At 37.7% G+C, this 22,197-nt stretch overlaps 1 protein-coding gene across 4 annotated transcripts in view; it reads right to left on the minus strand.

The window, feature by feature from the left end:
- PNPLA8 (patatin like phospholipase domain containing 8) overlaps window positions 1–22,197 on the minus strand; it is a 38,091-nt gene that overhangs the window by 2,947 nt on the left and 12,947 nt on the right. For all 4 annotated transcript variants that reach the window (XM_034062969.1, XM_034062968.1, XM_034062967.1 and 1 more), the window contains exons 7-8: window positions 18,671–18,728; window positions 16,259–16,453 (exon numbers count right to left, since the gene is read on the minus strand). In XM_034062969.1, coding sequence (XP_033918860.1) covers window positions 16,259–16,453; window positions 18,671–18,728 — 253 coding nt within the window. The remainder of the gene's footprint in view (window positions 1–16,258; window positions 16,454–18,670; window positions 18,729–22,197) is intronic.

The raw sequence follows: 22,197 nt of genomic DNA on the forward strand, positions 1-22,197 counted from the left end.
AGCATAGCAAAACCAGTTAAACCAAACAAGCACTGATTTCCATATTCTGTGCAACTGCTCTGTTTGTGCCAGGCAGCAGCTGCAAAGCCAGGCTTCCTGGGTTTATGAACACCATCAGAGCAGTGCCTGTGTCTGCAGTCAGTTCTGCTGTTGTGAGCAGCAGAAGAAGTAGGCTAGAAGAGCACTATTCACTGGAACATGTTAAGTTATGGTTTCATCTTTTGAGGACCTTTTAGGTAAGAGAGAGTGATAGCTTCTTAAATTGTCAAAAATCAGTAAAAAAAAAAAAGCCTGCATTTCAAAAAGTTTATTACTGGGATTACAAGGGTATATTCTCTAACAAAATCCAAATGATTACTTGCAGATTTGAAAATGAAGAAGAGCTAAGCTTAGCCAAGGCTACTTTCTAAGCACAGTCATTACACAGATGTTATAGCCTGACTTTAAGACTTGGAAAATTGCAGAATCATGTAGGTTGGAAGGCATCTATTGAGCTCATCTGGTCCAATCTTCCTCCTCAAGGTCGATCAGCAAGAGCATGCTGCCCAAGGCCATAGCCAGTCCACAAATGGAGATTCCAAAACCTCTCCAGACAACCTATTCCAGTATTTGATCGCCCTCACAGTAAAAGATCTTCTTGTGTTCAGAAGGAATGCCATGTGTTTTCATTTGTGCCATCAGCTTTGATCCTTTCAATGGACACTGCTGTGAAGAGTACAGCTCCATCTTCATTTCCCCCTCTCCCCCCCATCCTTTAGTTGCACTCCTAAAAGCCTTCTCTTCTCTAGACTGAACAGTTTTCTCAGTCTCTCTTCATACGAGATGCTCAAATCTTTGTGGCCTTGCACTGGATTCATGTCTCTCTTGTACTGCTGAACTGAACACAGTACTCCAGATGTGGCCTTAAGCAGTGCCCTGAAGCAGCTTCCCTTCACCCTCAGGCAAGACTGTTCTTAATGCAACCCAGGATGTTGTTGGCCTTTTTTGCCACAAGGGTGCATTGCTGGCTCATGTTCAGCTTGTCTACCAGGACCCCAAGGTCCTTCTCTGACAAGCTGCTTTACAACCAGTCAGTCCCCAGTGTGGATTGGTACATGGGGTGACTTCTCCCCAGGTGCAGGACTCTCTCTTTATTGAACTTCATGAGAATTCTCCAGCCTGCTGAGGTGCCTCTGAGTGGTGGTGAAACCATTTTGTGTTCCAGCCATTCCTTCCAGGTTTGCAACATCTGTGAACTTCCTGCAGATGCACTCAGTCCCATCATCCAAGTCATTAATGAAGATGTTAATACTGTTGGCCCTGTGTGTCAGCTTGTCTGTGTTGTCATGGGAGATAAGTGTCAAAGGCTTCACTAAGGTAAACAACATCTCCATGGCTTTCTACTTGCCCACCAAGCTAGTCACCCCACTGCAGAAGGCTACCAGATCAGTCAATCATGAAATGGTCTGTAAATCCACAGTGACTACTCATGATCACCTTGTCCTCCATGACTTTGGAAATCTTTTCCAGGAGGATTTCCTCCATCATCTCCCAAGGGATGAGATGAGGCCAACTAACTAGGTCTCCACAGGTGTCTTCCTGTCCTTCATGAATATAGAAATGATACTTGCTTTCCCAATCCCTTCCAATCACCATGATTATTTAAAGATAATCAGGAGCGACCTTGCAATAGCATCAGCCAGTTCCACCATCATTCACAGGTGCAACCCATCAGGTCCTATGAATTTATGTATGTTCAGTTTGTTCAGCCACTCCCTAAATTGGTTTTCCTCTACCAAGTGTAAGTCCTCCTTGCACCAGACTTTCTCTCTAGCTTCAGGGGCCTTGTATTCTTGAAAGCTGGTTTTACTGGTAAAGCCTGAGACAAAGGCAGCAAGCATTAAGCATTTCTATTATCTCTCACCAGCTCCACTGCCTCACTCAGTCGTGGGCCCATGTTTTCCCTCGTCTTCCTATTTACGTGCTTACAGAAACTTTTGTTACTGCTGTGAACACTCCTCTTCAGATTCAACTCCAGGCCAGCTTTTGCTTTCCTAAGCCCATCTATGCAAGATTTGTCAGGAGATCTGTACTCCTCCAGAGTGACCTGCCCCTGCTTGCACCTTTTATACACTTCCTTTTTACATCTGAGTTCAGTTAGAACCCCCTTGCTCCTCCATGCCATCCATCTTTGCTTGATTTCCTCTTTACTGGGATGGGTCCTTTCTTGAGCTTGAAGAAAGCGACCACCGAGTATCAAGCCAGCTCTCCTGGACTACTCCTCTCTTCAAGTCACAGCCCATAGGATTTCTCGGAGAAGAGCTCTGAAGAGGACAAAGTCTGCTCTCCTTAAATCCAGCACCGCAGTCCTGCTATCCCTGCTACCTTCTCTTAGGATCTTGAACTCATCATCTCATGGTCACTGTAGCCAAGGCTCTCTTTAACTTTCATGTCCCTGACCAGTCCTTTATTCTTCATAAGCATCAGGTTTGGCAAAGTACATTTCCTTTCTGGCTCCTCCATCAACTGTGGTAGGAAGTTGTCATCAATACATCTGAGAGATCTCCTAGGTTGCCTGAGCTTTTCTGTACTGCCTTTCATCAGGGATCAGGATAATTCAAGTCTTCACCAAGAGCCAGGCTCTGAGAATGTGAGGCTTAAGTTGTCTGAAGATCAGAATTCAGCCAAAGACTAATAGGAACAAAAGCTACTCTTAGAAGTCTGGATGTAAGGAGAAACATCTTTTGCTAGGAACATGTCAAAAGTGTAGGTGATGAGGCTGGGATAAAGTACTTTAGGACCAGTAAGAATCAATTTTGATCCAGCAAATCTCAAAAAGTTCAGCACTTCTTGGAAGTAAAATGACCTTCACTTCAACTAAGAAATAAATTTCTTTAGACTTTGAATTCAGTAAGACTTTCTATACTGGGAATGACTTAAAAATACACTAATACAGGAAAAACTTAAGCTGAAAACAACAATAGGAGAGACAAAATATCTTTACAGCCATTCAAATATCTATACAAAGAAAACATGTAAAATACAAAAGAAACAGAATATTGACTACAATAAGCATTATGCAATAGCTTCCTATACCCTAAATCTTCCTGAACCCCTGTATCCCATACCCGACCATTACAAGAACAGTAATAAAAAGCAACTCAGGTAGAATACAAAAGGTTTTGGAGTTGATAAACATTCTACAAAACCCCTGTAGCTACAGCTGTGCTAGATAAATAAGCCAAACCATGATTACTGTGCTGAGTTTTCGGCCTTATTTTTTAATTAAGCTTTCACTTCAACCTACAAAAAGCTCTTTGAACTCCTTCTGGATACTGTCCGCTTTGCTCAAAAGACTGTTCAAATAAATGGTCTCTTCAATGCCTATTAATTTTTGCTTATGTTTAAATTAGCTTCTACACAGAAAACAAAATACAAGGATGTTTTTACCCTTGACGTAGTTCCCCATAAATCTTAATTTAAAAATCTTAATAGTTATCTTCGTGGTGCTTGCTTTTTCTTTAAATCCTAGAATAAAACCATGCTTAACAAATAATTTCCACTAATCAATATAATTTGATTAAACACCCTTTCTTCACCATGGGAAAATTAGTGTTGTATAAGGTTAGGGAATGTATAATACTAAAATAATAGAACATTTTAATAATATTGATAAATAAAAGATCAAAGGAAGGTAAAGTACACGTACTCACACATACCAAACGTGTACTGTGATGATGATTAACAGCTTTGCGCAGTGATTTCCATATTTAAACAGTCTCCAATTTAGGTTTATTGAAGTGATAGTAAATAGCCATTCCTAAGAATTCTCAATTTAGACACCTACAACGTAACTTCTAGCATACATGTCATGTTTGGTAAATCAGAAGTAGGGCTCAATAAGGAAGGCAACTGATTTTTTTTCTTCCCCTCCAAAGGTATTAGGTTGATAATGACCACATCCTGATCAATAATGTGCTTCAAATCAGCTTACTCTATTAACAATATTCATCATATCGCTCTTTTGCTTACAATCATAGAATCATAGTGGAGAACAAGAGCCAGAGAAGCCATAGAATCTCCATGCAGGACATTTTCAAAACTCAACTGGACAAGTCCTTGAGCAAACTTTGAGGCTTTTCCTATTTTGAACAGGAGGCTGGACTCCCTGAGATCCTGTCCTCCTCCGATTTTCCTAAGGTTCTACTCTATTTCAAGAAACAGAGTATGAATCATAGATGTGTGCTATTTTAGCTGCAAAATGAAATTACACTTTAAAGGCCACTCTTATTAGAAACTGAACTTTGTCAGCCCACTCTAAGTCTTACGGAAAATGCAAAGATGTGTTTTCCTTGGAATACCTCAGAATCTGTAACTGGATGGGTAACTTACAGGAACACTTCAAATCACTGAACTGCTGATGAACAGCAGTGCGACTGTCCCGAGTTCTGACTCAGGGCCCAGTGCTGGGCAAACAGCCAGAGCAAACCCGTCCTTCTCTCGATTCTTTAAATCTCCCATTCTTTATTGTCTGGCCTTCCGTACATTTCACCATCTCGTCTCACTTAGCCAGTTCTCAAACTGGCTGCAAACTCTTTTCATTTCCCAAACATACGTGAGTCAATCCTTCCCTTTTGTGTCCTTCTGTGCTGCTATGGTCAGTGCACTGGCAAGCACCAGATGATTCTTCATATGCTGAACTTTGCAAAACCATGCCACACTTAGAATCATAGAATATTTAGGGTTGGAAAGGACCTTAGGATCATCTAGTTCCAGCCCCCCTGCCATGGGCAGGGACACCTCACACTAAACCATGTCACCCAAGGCTCTGTCCAACATGGCCTTGAACACTACTTGAGTTAATTTAATTTGCTGGCAGCCCACCAAACACAAAGTGCCACAGAACAGATGTTAATGCAAGGAAGTGTGAAAAAAGCTGCATAACTTTCTTAATGTTGTCAGGCAGGTAAACAGGAGAGAAAAGACTTTTTAAGAATTTCTAGCAAAAGTAATGGAAGCAATGAAATGAATTAACCTGAAAATGAAGCTTAATACCCATAAAAAGCCAAGCTTTTAGCGATTGCAAAGCAGTGAACTCAGGAACTGGGACATTCAGTATTTTGCCACAGGCTTTCCAAGTGGTAAACATTCAATTGTTATGTTTTGTTTAATGTTCTAGCAGCTAATACCTAAATGAACACAATGAAATTCATTTTCATAGAAGTTTTCCAAAATACATCACAATGCAACTGTAACCATATTTTCAGGGCTTGATGGTCATTACCCAGAAGTCTAAAGTCATAGCCAGTATTTTCTGTATGTTTTTTGATAGTTGAAAATTAGTCAGGGAAAACTCTCTCATGATGTGACTACCAGACTGTAAATTATTTAAAGCAGGAAAAATGCATCTTCTTTAGGCATATACTCCAATGTAAACTCTGCTTGCCCAGTTCTAGGAATACAGAAAAGCCTGATTAAACACTATGAAATAGTCAGGGGCAAATTCTAGAATCAGAAGGAAAATACATTGGGAATCTCAAAGGAAGTGCTCAGACTACTTGTAAGTCTGGTAGCACAGAACCTTCTGATAATCTTGTCCTACTTAAATAATGAATGTGCATAACGTCACTCCTCACACATTTGAGTCAAAACTTTGGAAACAGTTACTTAAAATGAAGATATTACAATAACAATAATAACTTAATAATAATAATAATAATAATAATAATAATAATAATAATAATAAATCAGTTTGACCCATACTTGACCATGGGCAGTTATTTCTAACAAGTTCAGAATAGTTTGTACATTCTTAGACTAGCACTGCACTTCCTAATTTTGTCAGACTCAAGCTGTGCCTTGTAATTGTTCTGTGTAACATCCTGTGTGTGGCAGGGCTTCACCTGAATGATGTCAAACTTTGTGAAGAAAATAGTCTAGCACTGGATGAAGGATACATAACTAACAAAGCCAAGTCTGATATTTGGAAGCTGAGTTTGTTGGCTCCATAGTAACCACTTCACCTCACTGTCTGTGCAGACATGCTTTGCATTTTAGTTCATTTTTACAGACTTGCTCTGTTGTTTACTTTCACTGTCTCTGTGAAGAAGTTGAGACAGAACTAGTACAAAGCTATCACAGGACAAGACAGGCTCAGACTCTGAATGGACTTTTTGGAAAGTGTTTTCAAAATTCCATGCTTATAGTCAACATAATAACATAAATATGCAGATTAAGGGTAAGGCTGATTGCTTCAAATAATGAGTTTGAAGAGTTGCTGCACTGTACCAAGTGGTTACTACTTAGAAAAATTAAAATAACTACTCTGAAAACATTTCCTCTAGTTTCTATAAGTAAACCAGCTACACCTTGTTGAATCCTCTGTAAAACCAGCTCAATGCATTTACATAAGCAGCAGCAAATGTCCCCAGCGTAGAAGACAGGAATGAGAAACAGGAGAATTTTTTTGCTACCTGTGAGATCCATTCATACAGACAACTTCAAGATTAACATCCTGACCCAGTTCTCCCACTGCACTGGGAACCCATGGCCAGTGTGTTAGAATATCCACATAGAAGGTGTGAAGGCTTGCACAGTGAAGCATCACTGGGCTACCAACTTAAAACTTTTAATACATGCTTTGTGAAAAACCTATTGACACATTCAGATTTGACTACACAATAAACTACCCCCTATAATGTTTATCACAAATATGCTCTCCTCAATACAAAAGTTACATGATAACAGCTCTGCTGTCATGAGTAGTCATCCTGGTTATAGTACTCCCAAGGATGAAGCTGCTGAAGATGAGTTCCCAGCAAGTACAGGAAATGTTTACCTCCCTGCAAAAACTATTTTGACCCCATATAAACATTAAAGAGTACAGAAGTACAATTGTTTCCTCTTGATCTTGGTGACAAGCAACGGATGGCAGTGCCAATACTTCTAAAAAATCTCGGTCTAAAATGTACAGTGCCCTTAAACAACTCATTTTAGCTTCGTCCTAATGGTGGATCTTACCCACTTTGCTGCATGAGAGATGAGTGAGAATTATTTTAATAAGATAATTTTCTATAAACTATGCAATGACCTACGATTATCTCTCTATGCAAATATTTCATACAGTTAATATGTCATGCTAACAGGGATGCCACTGGGTCAGTGACATGTAACTTATAATGTATTCTGCACTATGTTGATTCCCAGCAGTCCTTAATTGATGACAGATACCAGTGCAATTCTCCTGTACACCACATTTCTAAGAATTTCAGAATGAGCCAATACTGTTACTTAACAAAAGGCAGAGATGCTCCTTAAAATTGCTGAAATAAACTTCTTGTGCTCATCAATTTGTAAGGCTAACTCAAAATTACCATTTCGCTTCAGACACTAGAAAAGCAAACAGTCCAGAGCAGTGATAAGTTCCTGCTCAAGTGTGCACTGAAAAAGGGATTCCCCCTGACCTGGCTAAAAGTTCTGCAGAAGACATTTGTACAAAACATTAAAACTAAATGCATTTGCATTTGTATTACTGAACAACACTGACAATACTGACAGTTTAAAAAATACCCCAGAAGGCACATTAGCTGCATTTGTACTTCTGCTACACCAGTTGCAAGAAGAGAACACTTTCTACTGAGATCACATCACTTGGAGTGAAAAACCTAAATCTAATAAGGTTTGAAAGGTTACTGAAAAGCTTTCTTTTCAGTACCATTGTTCTCCCATACAATATTTATCTTTTTTTTTTCCTAAAAATTAGCAACACTGTAATACATTGTTTGCATACACACAAATGTCATGCTAAATGCTTATGAGAGCTATCAATACTATAGCCATTACAAGGCAAACAACCTATTTTACATTTTTTTTTTACCCTACATTAGCCATATTTGCTCTTGACATATCTTTGGAATGAAGCGATGGCTGAGGTGGCTGGCTGGGTGATTATCTTAAATTATTAACTCCTCCCAGCCAGTCATTAACTTACAGAAACAACCAGCTGCTCAGAAGACAATACTGAATTCATAGGTTTGTGTCAGATATGGAAGATAGATTCTTACACTGCACAGATGAAGATCTGGTAAATATTAACAGACGTCACAGGAGAATTATTTGGCAATAAAATACATTGTCAGATATTTCATTAAAAGGATAAGCAGGTGCAGCACAGATCTAATTAAATGAATTCTGCAATGAACAATAGAACACATTACTAAAATAGTATGTATTTTAACTGTGGTTCCTAAATAATGAATGGCCTGTAACATTATAAGCAAAGACCACAATGTGTAACCTAATGGACCTGGGGCTGAATCTATGCTGGCCCCAAACACAGGCCTGACCTCAGGTTTTCCATATGATGTTTGGGAAGCACAGGCAAAGTTCAAGAGTACAGTTAAACACAAAACCCTAAACCACAAACAAAAAACTCCAAACCCACAGATTTGGATATGAACTACCTAGTATTTGTATCCACAGTGGGGGCAAGAGAAAGGTGAGAAAGAACTGAAGGAAAAGTTCTGCATTGTCATGAGTCATCTAAATTAAGAGGTACATGCCCAGATGACAAAATACAGAGATGGGCTTAACAAAGGGAGAGAGACATCGAAGTTTTTATAGGAAGAAAATCTGAATTTACACACCAGACCACTGGCAGCAATGAAAGAGCCTGCAGTGGAGAAAGAGCAGGGTAATCGATGGGACAGCAGTCTACAGTGGATGGGGAACTCTAGCTGGGACTGTTTTCTACCACAGCAGCTCAGCAGCTGGTTTGGGGCTCATCCTCTTCATTATTGTTTTCTCAAAAGCATGCGATTGCTAATGAAGCCTGTTACTATAAAGTTACAGGCTTTATAAATAGAAAGGCCTTACTGCAAATACAGAGGGACTCTAAGGAAACACAAAGGAGACAACATATAGCCAACCCAAGTGCCCATAAACAAAAGGCTGTATTCTTCAGAACTAAGCTGAAGTGAGACCAACCATGAGAAAGATCCGAGCAGAGAGAGCCCTATCACAGAATGATTAAAGCACCTATATATGAAGTAGATGTTGAGACGGCAACTGTAATTCTAAGATGTAACTTCCTCTTGAAAGGAAAGACAGGACACAGATAAGACAACACACAGAATACAGTGTCCCAGCCTGATCAAAGTATTTCCTCTGAATTTTGCTCCTAATTTAGAACTGCTAGATTTGAATCTGGTGTTTCATTCAATTTTGCACAATGTACGCTGGGTCATGCCAAACCACACTGAATAGTCCAGTTTCAAGAAAGACTACTCAAATTGGAGCAGGTGCAATGAAGGACCATTAGATGATCAAGAGAACATAGAGTCTATTTTACAGGATTCAGACAGACTGGCATATTTAGACTAACAAAATTAAAAAAGGATGAGACTGCTTTCTATAAACACATCACAAGGGTAAATACTGCAAGAAGAAAAGCTGATTAAACTAGAGAACAGTACTGGCACAAAAAGAATTCGTATTCATTAGCTAGGAATTGACTTCGGAGTGAAAACAAGAAATCTTCTGGCTATGACAAAAATGAATCTCTTGAAGTAACCTTCTACAAGGGCAGCCACAGCAAAGGCAGCTTTGAATGTTTATGAACTACAGTCTGTGATGCAGCTGGTGACCATGACAGAGGAGTGAATTTGACCTGAAGGAAACTGTTTCATTCTATACTCCCTCAACCAAAAACTCCCCCACTCAGCCCAGGAAACACCAGCTGAAATAATTCTAAATTATGTAGTGTCATGGGTTCAGCAGTAGCAATCATTTTTTCTCCTTCTTGGTAGCTGGTGCAGTGCTGTGTTTTGACTTTCGGGCTGGGAGTGGTTGCTGGTGGCACCTACGTTTTGAGTTACTGCTCAAATGCTTGGTTTGTCCAAGGCCTTTTTTCTGAGCTCATGCTCTGCCAGGGAGGAGGGAGAGATAGGGCGCCTGGCCTGGACTAGTCAAGGAGGTATTCCATACCACAGCACGTCATGCTCGGGGAGGTAACTGGAAGTTGGCCGGAAGGGGGGGAGTTAGCTCTCTTCTGGGTTGGGCGCGTTTCGGCGGGTGGTATCGTATTCTCTCTCCTTGTTTATTTCCTCTATCATTGATTTATTAGTGGTAGCAGTAGTGATTTGTGTTATACCTTAATTGCTGGATTGGTCTTTATCTCAACCTGTGGGAGTTGTATTCCTCCGGTTCTCCTCCCCATTCCTCTGGGAGTGGGGAGGTGGGGGGGGGAAAAGGGGTGTGTGGTACTGCTGGAGACTGAGGTGGGGTTTTAAACCACGACATGTAGCAAAAAATCTATCTGCTGCTAAAGCCAGCAGTGAAAATATACTCCCTCCCCCGCCCCCAGTAAAAGAAACATTGCAACATAAAGAATCCTGAAGAGCTTGCCAACTGATTGGGGGTTTGCAAAACCAATACTATAGATTAATCCTTGTATTCTAAGAGAAGCTCAGCACAGAAAACAGAGGGTAGACATTGTGCCCTTTTTGACTAATAGGAATGCACTGGGTATTGAACTGACTTTATGCACCTTTTTACACATGGTGAAAATTATTCCCATTACAGTACTAGAACCTGTATCAAGGACGAGAAGAGGGCAGTTCCTTAAACTACACACAAAGGGCAGATCTGAGGCTGGATGGCAGCTGACAAAGCTGCAAGCAATGGTTCAAATTAAGCACCAGACCACCATGTACCCATAAGATTTTTAGGCTTTTATTTGTAATTAGTATCACAAAGCCATTTGGTATGGAAATGTGGCCCTAACCTGGGAGGGGAAAAAGTAATCAGAAATTATTAAGAACTGATGGTAAATTTTTATTTTTGGTCTAAGAAATGGTGGCCATTAACAGCAGAACTTGAGAGCAGCAACCTCATTGTCTGTACAGAGGTTATGAATCCACTAGGTAATTTTTCACTATACCAGCTCCTTTGATGTCACAAGATTTGTTTTATAGCAAATATTAGCTGGCAAACAGTGCCACTAAAGATACATGGACTCAGAAATCTAAGCAAAAAAAAAAGTTAAATGTAATACAGCTCATTTGAGAGTCAGTTTGGCTTTTCTTTAAATAAGCACTCTGAAAATTACATTAGCAAAGCACTACTCTGAATCATTTAAAATAAAATATAATGCTTCCAAGTTAAATTCCTAAACAAAATATACTCTTAATTAAATCTTCCAATAACACCTCACTTAGCAGGTGTCCCTGCAGAGAACTGTGAACAGTCTGCTCTGGTGAAGTAACCACAGCAATTTCACAAAGGCTGGTGAACAGCAGCATGCATGTCCACCTTAAGAGCTGCTACCAAACCTCTAGAATCCATAAGGGAAAGAAATGCATGCCCATGTAGCTAACACAATCCAGTAAGTCCCCTCTTCCTTAAACAGTAGGCGACACTGCCTCGAAGGCTGTAGGAAAATCTGTATGGCAACAAGTAGACAGAGAAACAAAGAAATATTTGTTTCCATCATTGTGAGAACAAGATACACCTATTAAACCACAGTCTGTATAAGCTCTGGTGCATTCTGATCACCGTGGCATATCCTAAGAATGAAAAGAACTTCAATGTGACCTATATTCTATGTCTTCTTAGAGTCTGGGAAGCACCCTTGAATCTAATTTTAAAAGCTACTGTGTAAAACCAATTAGGGTAGGATCCACTAAGCGAATTACTTCTGAAGGCCTCTCCTGTAGCAAGCTGCAAAGATGAAACGGCTTTGTAGATTTACTGCCTAATAAAAGGAAAGGTTTGTAAAATAAGAAGGAAATATGTACTAGTGTTTTCAAATGAAGGTGAGATGTAGAATTTTAGTTACATCACATTATTGTACTATAAATCTTTTTTATTTCTAAGTCATATTCGCACTACACAGCCTCTTATACCTGCATTATTAAAACTCCTCTGAAAGATTAGCTGCCAATTTAATCCCTTTACTATCTGATCTTGCTCAAAGAAAATATGATTATTAGAACACTACTATAAGTTAACACCAGCATTTTAATACATGAAATTGTAATGCAACAATGAAATCATGGAAAGCTATCACGAAAAGGATGATCAAATTCTTTGTATTAAATACAGTATGTTTCACTTGGAGAAAAATCTGTGGCTTTGTTAAACTTGCCAACACCACATACACACATACACACTCCCTGCTGCCTTTTAATTAATCCTGTGGGACAAATTTAGTTTTTACTGTAAAACCTAGTAAATGAAGTGTGCATAATGATTCTTTTTTTAAAATCTTAAATTGCTCTTTTAATTAAATGGTAATTTCCTGAGCATACTGTACTGTCTACTCAAGTGACATTACTGAGCACCCCAAATGGCTTCCACACTACAGGAAAAAGAGAAAAAGGAATAGATACAAGAAACAAAACCCCACCGTGGGAAGCAGGAAAAAAAAGTATCAGTGGTTGTAACAGGACAGGGGAGAGGGTCAGAGCCCTCAGCGCTTCATAAATAGATTTTAAAATAAAGGAGCTGACATGTGGCAATACAGCTTCTATATTGTAACATCATGACTTGGGCTCTCTTGACTTGCATGGTTTCTGGAGAAGCATGTTACAGGGATTAAATCCCTTTGAATGTTAATGTGTTCCTCTTTTGAACCACAAAGAATATTAATCCTCCTCCCCTCATCTACCAACAGCTGCACTGTTTTTTCCTACTTGACAGAGTGGAACCAGATAGCATGGCATGATTGACCTGAATGTAAATATTGCTCCTTGGTTTCGAACTGCTTTTTCTAGAAATTGAAGCCTGCCATCAGCTCACCTGCAGCACAAATTAATGTACAGGCACCTAGGAACCTCTTGCTACAACTACATCAGAAAAACTATACATTTATTACCTTATTGAAAAAGTTAACACACTACAGACCCTTGAACGTTTACAGTGGCAAGTATAGGAAGTCAGAATACTCCCAGAGAAAGCCCTTGCATGTGTATATAATACATGCATATATAAATCTATAAATTATGGGAAAGTGAACAGCTACAGGTGGGTTCAGGCATGATTCCAGCATATACATCTAGAGACATACACAAAATCTTTATGAATCAATCTTAACCCTACACAGAACTCATTCAACTATTTCACACCGTTTGAGAAAGTACTCCAACAAAAGCTAGATAATGTAAGACAAGAATATGCAGGCTGACCATAAAATAATTCCACTAAATTTCCATTATCAAAACAAATATTTTCACACATTTGAATAGTCCTAAATCAGATGAACTGCCAGAGTGCTTTGCATTCAGAGTTGAACATACCACTGACTGATAAGCTAACACAAAACCCGGTCTCCAAATAATCCTTTAGAATCCCAAACTTCAAAGCCAGGATACAAGTCTCATTATATTTACTATTCCGAACGATATTTTACAATCATTTTCACATTTGGCTGTCTCTACACTTTGAATTATTTAGAAATACCGAGGCTGCAGAAGCAGGTTATACATAAATTAATGAGAAACTGGCATAGTTTCTGTTCAGAAAATAGATTATGCTGATTGATTAATTAATGGATGTTTCCAATCCATTAAAAAAAAAAACAAAGCAAACAACCCTCAAAAGACCATCAGCTTTCTGACACTACTGCAATATTGGAGCCTTTGGCATAAATTATTATTTATTATTAACAGTTAATGCACACTAGGCTGATGCACTTTTCAAAAATCATGGTACTACTGAGGATGTCTAACAATGTTATGCTTTATTTATTTCTGTAGTTCAAAAGCAGCTCAACCTGCTAAGTACTGTACAGGCTTAAAGTGGTAAGACAGAAGAGAGCAAGTACTTCCATATAAACTACAAACGTTAGTATCTTACGTAACCTGGCCAACGAACTTAACTGCAGTGCACTTTTAGAATAAAGATGCTTAATAACAATCTACTCTCTCATATTTATGATATGAGCTATAATTGAGGACAAAATTATTAATATAATAATCACAAAGCTATTTTAAACAGAAATATGACTGCATTTAGGATTATATTTACTTAAAAATGTATTTATGCATATGTATTCTTTTCAGTTCGTCTTGGATACTTTAATAGAGATAAAACTCCTGATTACCTTGCATTTTCTACTGAGGTACCACTACACCCAAGAACATAAGGTTAACGGTCTGCTATATGTGTGAGGGCTCTTCCCCCAGGGTTAAACCAAGGTAATTCAAGGCAGATTGAGTGTGCAGCAGTGGATTTGTAACCTGAGACTGAAACCAGTGTGAAGACAGTTATTTAGCATTTGCCATGCAGCACCTTGCTACCTGTCTGTCCATGAAAAACCAAGCATATCCCAAACAAAACAGATAATTATAGAAAGTAGTAAGAAAATCATAATCTAGGGAAAGAAAAGCATGAGAAACATGAAAGATGACAACCTTCAGATTCTAAAAGAGTTCAAAGGTGTTTAAATGTAATGCCTGGGTAGAAAAGAGATTTTCAGATGATACAAAAGCTTAGTCAGAATTTTAGTGTCTAGCTCTACTACAATTACCAGGTTTAGTACTGAAAACACACTTTCGTGGCTTACAAAGATGAAAAGCCCATGCTTTCTAGTAATTAAAATCCATCAAACGGAAGAAAGTGGTGAGCTTCTGGAACAGTGTTGGTAAGATCATATGGAAGGGCTTTGTCCAAAGACTCTGGAGTAAGGAAAAATGAGCTAGATTCACTTGAGCTCTGTGTCGGAGAATATTGGACCTGATCTCTATTAACACTAATCATAAAATCTCTAATCTGACAAATTTGGCTTAAAGGTGAGTATAGATGAAATGAATACCCACCTTACCATATTTCACACAAGTCTGGCAATGCAAAAACCATTTTAAGACAAATAATTGTCTAAGTATGGTGTAGAAGTGAAAAGTCATGCTGCTTATTTAGCTATTCTTCATACAGAAGCACAAATTTCAATGTACTCGCAATTCAAGGAAAGAGGGGATGGAAAGGTGAGAAAGAAAAGTGCTTCCCATAGCTTAACACTGACCCATTCAAGCAGTTAAGGAGCAGCTTGGAACAGCTCCAAAGGCTAAAGCAGCTCTCCTTCCAGTTTTGCTTAGCCAGATGGAAGACAAACACATTTCAGGATTTCAAGCAGTGCTTAAGCTTGGAATACCTGATGTGTTACTCCATTTTTAGCTTTAACCCTTCCCCTCCCCCCAAACTTATGTGCTTATTTCAGGTAGCATTTGATTAAAATGTTATTGGGATAGTAAGATATACTGTGCTAAAGATAGTCTTTAAACTTCAGTAGTACATACACACATTACAATACTAATGACACCACACAGCCCTTTAATGTACACCATGAGAAATTCTGTATGTGAATCACATGCATTTACTACTCAAACCATGCTATTAATAGCATAGTAATAGATGCTTTACATTTAAGTGAATACTATGCTGTCTTTGTAGAAGGCCTTGGGTTCAGTCACCCTTTGTAGTCTTTTCTGCCATGCATCTGCCTCACATCTTTTTAAAAATAAATACTAATTGCTTTACATTAATATGTACTGTAAAAAGAATTCCTTTATACCTCAGACAACTATAGAACAATAAAGGGGCATCAGAGGACAAGAACACAATGGTTAAAAACCAGCTACTAAAGAAATTAATTTGCCTTGCTCTTTCCTAATCAGGGTCACCAATAGAAGTGATTAACAATAAACCAGCATACACTGCTTTACCCTAGAGGGAATTTATTTTACAGTTGCTTTCAAGTTTAATCTTACTGCTGTGCCATCTCTTATTCCTTTCACTAGCTTGGAACCGAGGTAGAGCTTAATAAGCTATCAATGGAAAGAATTAAAACTAGAACATAAACTGAAATTATGCACTAATAAAAGGAACACTGAAATGCATAACTTGATTATTTTTTTCCACACTTCACAGTATTGTTAGATTTTAAGTCACACCATCTGTTTAGTGAAATAATGCTCAATGAAATACCAGTTGTAAGCAGGAAGTCAAAGGCAATTTACAACTCGTATAAGGTTTCCTTCCAGGCAAAGAAGAAAGGAACAGTAGAAGAGCTTAAGTTTGTATCAAGAAGACTAAGACTTTGAAGCCTATAACATTCCTAGTTCTGTAAGGGCTACACAAGATAAAAATTTCCTTTCTTAACCCTATGCTTCCTAGATTTCCTTTCTGCTACCAATTTACTTGCTAAGTGCTGATTCAGAAATTCAGACAACTTTTTTTCTCAGCTTTAATATTGGAAAATTTACTGAAGAAGATTTCAACTTACCTGATGAAGATAGTTGCCCAAAGCATATTCTTGAAAGTAACCCGGTGCAGCAGATGATGCTCTAATGGCCTGCCACAGTTTATACTGACAGCCTCCCATATAATGAGACTTAACACCAGGAAAGTGGTTGTAGTTTCTAAAAACAAATGCTTTTAGTGGTGTTCCTCTGTTTACAATGGTGCTTACAGCAGATACCTAGTGAATTAGGAAGAACAAAAATATTTATGTTAATAATAATGAGGATGACAGCTTTCCATAATATGAAATTCAATTTATACATTAAATGTGTCTCAGGAATCCTACTCAGTCTATTATTTATTTATTTTTATAATGCCTACCTAAATTTTAAGATGTGAAATTAAAAAAAAAAACATACAGAAAACTTAACAAAAAACCTCCCTAAAGAAAATGCTCTTTTCAATCTGAAATTGATTGTTTCCACTGGCTTTTCTGTTTATACCACTACCTATCCATTGATATTTAAACAAAAAGCTGGTGCAGTCTATACAATTTGAAAATGTTTTGCCTTTATGAAAACTCTACTAGTTTTACTAGTCTGTAACTAGCAAAGCAAAAATGTCATTAAATACAAATGTTAGAAATGTCAACCAGTTTCTTCCTCTAAGAAAATAACTCAGTATTTCAAACTGATTTAATGGACTGCAGGAGGAATCTCTCCTAGAGACAAAATCCGCAAAGAATCCAGTATAAATCTTTCAAGGTTTTTTGTAGGGACACTGAAATGTAATTAGCAAAAGTCCTATAATTAAATTTAAGAGAAAAGACAAAAATCTACTTCCATAAATCTAAACACATGACTGCAATGAAATGACATTTTACGGATGTATCATGTGAGGTGAGAGTACCTACAGCTGTAGTGAGTGTTAGAATGTGCAAGACCTTTTAGTGGTGATGAACCCAGCCTAGCCGGCACTGCCAGAACAATACTCTTCAGCAGCCAAGTGGGTGTTCAGTTCTATTTTGTTTACTGTTTTAGTAATAGGGTGTATTTGTGAAACATTTCTCAACAGCACTAGGAGCTGACACTGTGATATCACTGCATTAATTTCCATTCTTCAGCTATGTAAGTTGTATCCTTTAATTCACAGTAAGCCCATCCTTATAGAAAATGAAAGTATACCTTCTATTTGATAATGCAGAAGCAAAACACGTGCGTGATTCATACTGCATCATTTGATGGAGGAAAAGTTTCCAGTTTTGGTAAAAAGGAAGGTTGGCTTCTAAGCACTACTAAAAGCACTAAGAAAAAAAAAGCCTTTGGAAAATTTAATAAAAAACTTATCAAACTGATGCGTTATTTTTGGCAATATCCATATATATTTTGATGCAGTCTAAGTTGCAAAGTGCTGAGCACCTTCTGGAAGAATCTGTGAATTTAACAGCAGCAGAGCATACAACTGCATGTTTGATTTTGATTTTGCTGTGCCTTGTAAAGAGTGCCATCACTGCCAGCAAAACAAAGCAATTACTGGGAATAGCTAGTTTCAGGTCTATTTATATTCACATTTTATTACTGAAGAACATGGAAAGAAGCCAAAGATCCCAGTTCAAAGATAACTTTCAAGTCAATGTAGGATAGCTTCTCTCCCAGAAAGCAACATACCACTCCAGCCTTTTCATGTCCTTGTTTTAGACATGGACTAGGAACGCAGTCAGTCAAGCACATGTTTCTATGTTTAGAAAAATGTGAATATCTTCCATTTAACAGTAAAGCATTGAATATAGTGCTATGACACCAAAACACCTGTTAATTACAGATTGTTCTGAAATATGGGCTATTATATTTCTCTTCTTTCTTCACATCCTATCCTTCACCAAGAATAAAATAACCTTCCTTTCTCATCTTTCACTCTCGTGCTGCTGCTGGATATAACACCCCTCCAATTAATTTGGTGCCCTTTATATCTTACAGGAAGAGTAAAGATCTCGGGCCTACAAATGTGACTGGAGGAAACCTGGTAATCCTCCTAAAGTGAGGAGAAACCCTGTTCTCTCATTAAACAATAATACAGATCACAGCTGACATGACAGGATCTCCAGATACTAGAATTCTCTTCTATTAACAAACTCCCAAACTTTGCACAACCTCAAGAAGCTGACCTAGTATTTCTCTGCTTACAACCCTTTAAAAAAAAATCTCTGAAACATATTCTAACCTAAAGTATTAACTAAAACTATGAGAAACTGCTCAGGAGTTTAAGAACCTAATGATTTTTTATCCTTTAAGAGCAAGGGTTATCTCATACCGAAGCTTGGAGAGCATATCAACACTCAAGCTGTCTATCCAATGTTCTTCTGGGCACAGTACTTTTACTCAGAACTCTCAAAAGTACTTCTGGAATACATGGTATTTACTACTGTGTAGCTACTACATAGTTAGTATGTACTTACCTTTGGACATTTGGAATTTCTTGCAGTTTCAATCAGGAGATTTGACCCCATTCTTTCTCTACAAGTGGAAAAAAAAAGGAGAAAATGCTGTATCAGTTTAGCATGAACAAAAGACATGGATTTTTACCATCCTTAATTCTGAGAACTTTGCATTTAAAGCAGCAGTGCTTGGATTTTACTTTAATAATCAGATTTCTCCAGTTGACTTCAATGGATCGACATTCCAAACCTTCCAAGGCAATGGAAATGTTGCAAGAGTGTCTGAGGCCTTGATTCAGTTAATTTACATACTTAAGTATAAACCATCAGGATTATCAACTCCTTTGTGAGAGGAAAATTAAATACTTTGTTACATTTAAAAAAATAGAAAAAAAAATCACTATCTCCTTATTATGGTATTTTATAGTAACAAAAACTACTCTCCTGAACTGTTATGGAAACCAAAGCTAAGGAAAAATACCATTCTACATGATTTAGAAGTTAAAACATCTACATGTAATCTTCCATAACAGGAATTCAATATGCATTTAATATTCCTTTTTAAGCTGGATTTTTTTAATATGCATACATTTGTATAAATCTGACTGCGAAATGACATGAGCATTCAGCTTTGTAATTTATCACCACATTAGCATTAGGGTCAGTGTTCTAAGTGTTAAGTAGAAGATAGCTCTCTTGCACACTGAAGGAGGCAGGAAGATAGCATACTCATCAATAATCTCATATCAGCATCTATTTCATCTTCATTTGGTACAGTAAAAGTATAAAACTCTACAGAATGGGTGCTCATCCATAACTATTCCAAACAGACTTCCTTTTAAATCAGCAAGTTTCCTTCCTCCCCTTGAACATAGCTCACTCAAACACAGGTGGTGCCTTAACCTTATTCTGCAAAGACAGTTTTCAGTATTGCCACACATTTTAAGCACAGTGATATCATGTGCTGTGGTTAGATCATCCATTTATAGCTTGCACTACTGTGAAAGTAGGTAGCACTGCTTCCACTGTTACCAATAAGACCTTTATCAACACAGTCAGGTCAGAAGATCAAAGAGCTTAAAATGCTACCACACCAGCAGTCCTCAATGCAGACAGTAAACTGTATTTGGAAGCAGGACAATTTACTGTTCCACTGGTGGGTATCTGGGCTTGAAAAATGGCTGTATATGCATCTTGAGAGGGAGGGAGGGAGACAGCTTCTAGTGCTGTGATCAAAGACTGCTGCTGACACAATTTTTACATCAGTAGCTATGACTTACTTTCCCCCCCCCCCAACAAATGCTTGAATTCCAGTCTCAGTTACCAACCAGAAGGGGAGGAGTGCCATCTGCACCCACTAATTGAGTACAGAAGGAGATGAAAGCACACAGAACCATGAAGGAGGAATATACAGAAATAAAAGATGAGATTGACAGAGGTGAGATATGAAACGCATCTACTGATTTGCATTGCTTTCATCTACTTCTTCCCAAATATCTGTATTAGACATTTTTTTCCCAAACCCTGAGTGCAAAGATTAAAAAACTGCGTAAGTAATATCCACTGCTTAATTATAGGAAGTGTCCAACTGAACTATTTTTCTTCCATCTTGTTTCATAGGAAGGCCAGGAATGAATGCTTCAGAGTAGGTACGAGAAAGCTTTTAAACTACTATGCAACTTTACATTGTAAGGTCTAAAGAATCACCTCCAAATTTATTTTAGTTTTATTGCTAGCATTAATACTGTAATTGCTTATTATATAATTGTCTTTGTCAATCCTCACTGTTCAATTATTTTCTTTATCAAAGTCACAACACAATTTATTCCACAGTTTATTCACATAATGTGTTAAAAGAGAAAGTCTCCTCATTTTACTTTTGTGGAACAGACCCTTCTTCTTGAAAGAGGTGAGAACAGTAAGTCTCAAGATATTCTACTAACTCAAATTACTGCTTTAACTTGTTTGCTCTTTGTAAAGATTCCAAAACCTTTTGTTGCTTTTCTTTCACTGGCTACTTTTTATCAATCTTGTGATAATGATGTTCTCTAAAATGGGGTAACTGGAACCATAAATAGTATTCTTAATGAAACTAAAACTGTATTAAGGTATTATAATACTTTATGTATTTTGAATAACAACTGTCATATACTGAATCATCTTGTTTGATCATGAGCACACAAGCGTTTCATTAAACCATTCATGACAACACCCGAATTACTTTTCATATTAGAGTTAGTTTAAATCCTGTAAGCATTTTACTTTTTTCCCATCACAGGTTATTACTTCACACATACTTTCACTTGCCATCCTATTTTTCCATTAATCTGCTTTGTTTGTGTCTGGCTGTGACTTATGTCCTCTAGACATGACCTACTGAAACAAGTCTCCTTTACATATGTTGCTCTTTCATTGCTTCAAGTCATTAATATTGCAACACTTATTTCAAAAATGCTGTGAAGAACATATTGCCAGCCATATGGTCAAAGAAACATTCCAATGTGCTACAGCCAGGATACAATCAAATAATCTGGAGAAAACCCATTCAATACCAAAAGTAATATTGTAACTTTTACCCCCTTCTAACAGCAACAAAAGTTTTGAGGAAACTACCACATCTTTGCCAAACCTACACAGGAGATGTATTACATGCTCCATAAGGATACAAAATATCTTGCTGATAATGCTGCAAAATCTGTTAAGTGTGTCTGGAGAGACTAACTCTTACAGAAAAAGTGTTGCCTGTCTAGCCGCTGGAGAGCGGTCTCAATTTTCACTTCAATTTGCATAACAAATACTGGTTTTAAGCATTATTCTTGTAATCCCAAACACAGGCATTATCCATTTTCCCAAGGATGGAGAACATGTAACTTTTATTCTACCCTCTATATAGTGCTTGATTGCTTCTCAAGATTGCAAATTCCCAGTATGGGATTTGAGTTAACTTGTGAAACCCTCTAGCTGCTTACCAAATTTTTCTAGTAGTTTCTCAAGACAGTGTGAAAGAAGAAAATTGGGTACATGAACTACAGTCTAAAGAAAACTGACAACTTGGAACTGTAAGCCAGGCTCTTCTCAGAAATGTAATTCAATATAGCATTACACAGACTGATGTACATACAGTAAGTATAGCTTTCTGCATGAAGTAATAAAAGTAGATGTTAAAAACTGGCTCTGAAATTGCATTTCAAGGAATATATAAGGAGTTAAATACATAGAGTTAAAACTGAGAAATGCCTTTTCAGATGTCATTTCCTGAATACATGCAACATTAGCCTAAAGCAACATTAACTTAATTACTTTCAGCAAGAATACTTTCTGACAGAAAATAATACCATCAATATTGTGGTAAGGTTAAATACATACTGCATGCCTGTAAACAGATACCCTGTTTCAAGCAAAGTTGACAAGTCTACCACCATTTAAACAACAAAAATCCACCCACCACAAGCAAGGCTTTAAAATCTAAAACAAAACATAAATCAGTTTTCCCCACACAGTGATTAAAAGTTAGACTGACCTTCTCATTGTCATAAGGAGATGGTATA

The sequence above is a fragment of the Melopsittacus undulatus genome, chromosome 5, assembly GCF_012275295.1.
Source record: "Melopsittacus undulatus isolate bMelUnd1 chromosome 5, bMelUnd1.mat.Z, whole genome shotgun sequence".
NCBI lineage: Eukaryota > Metazoa > Chordata > Aves > Psittaciformes > Psittaculidae > Melopsittacus > Melopsittacus undulatus.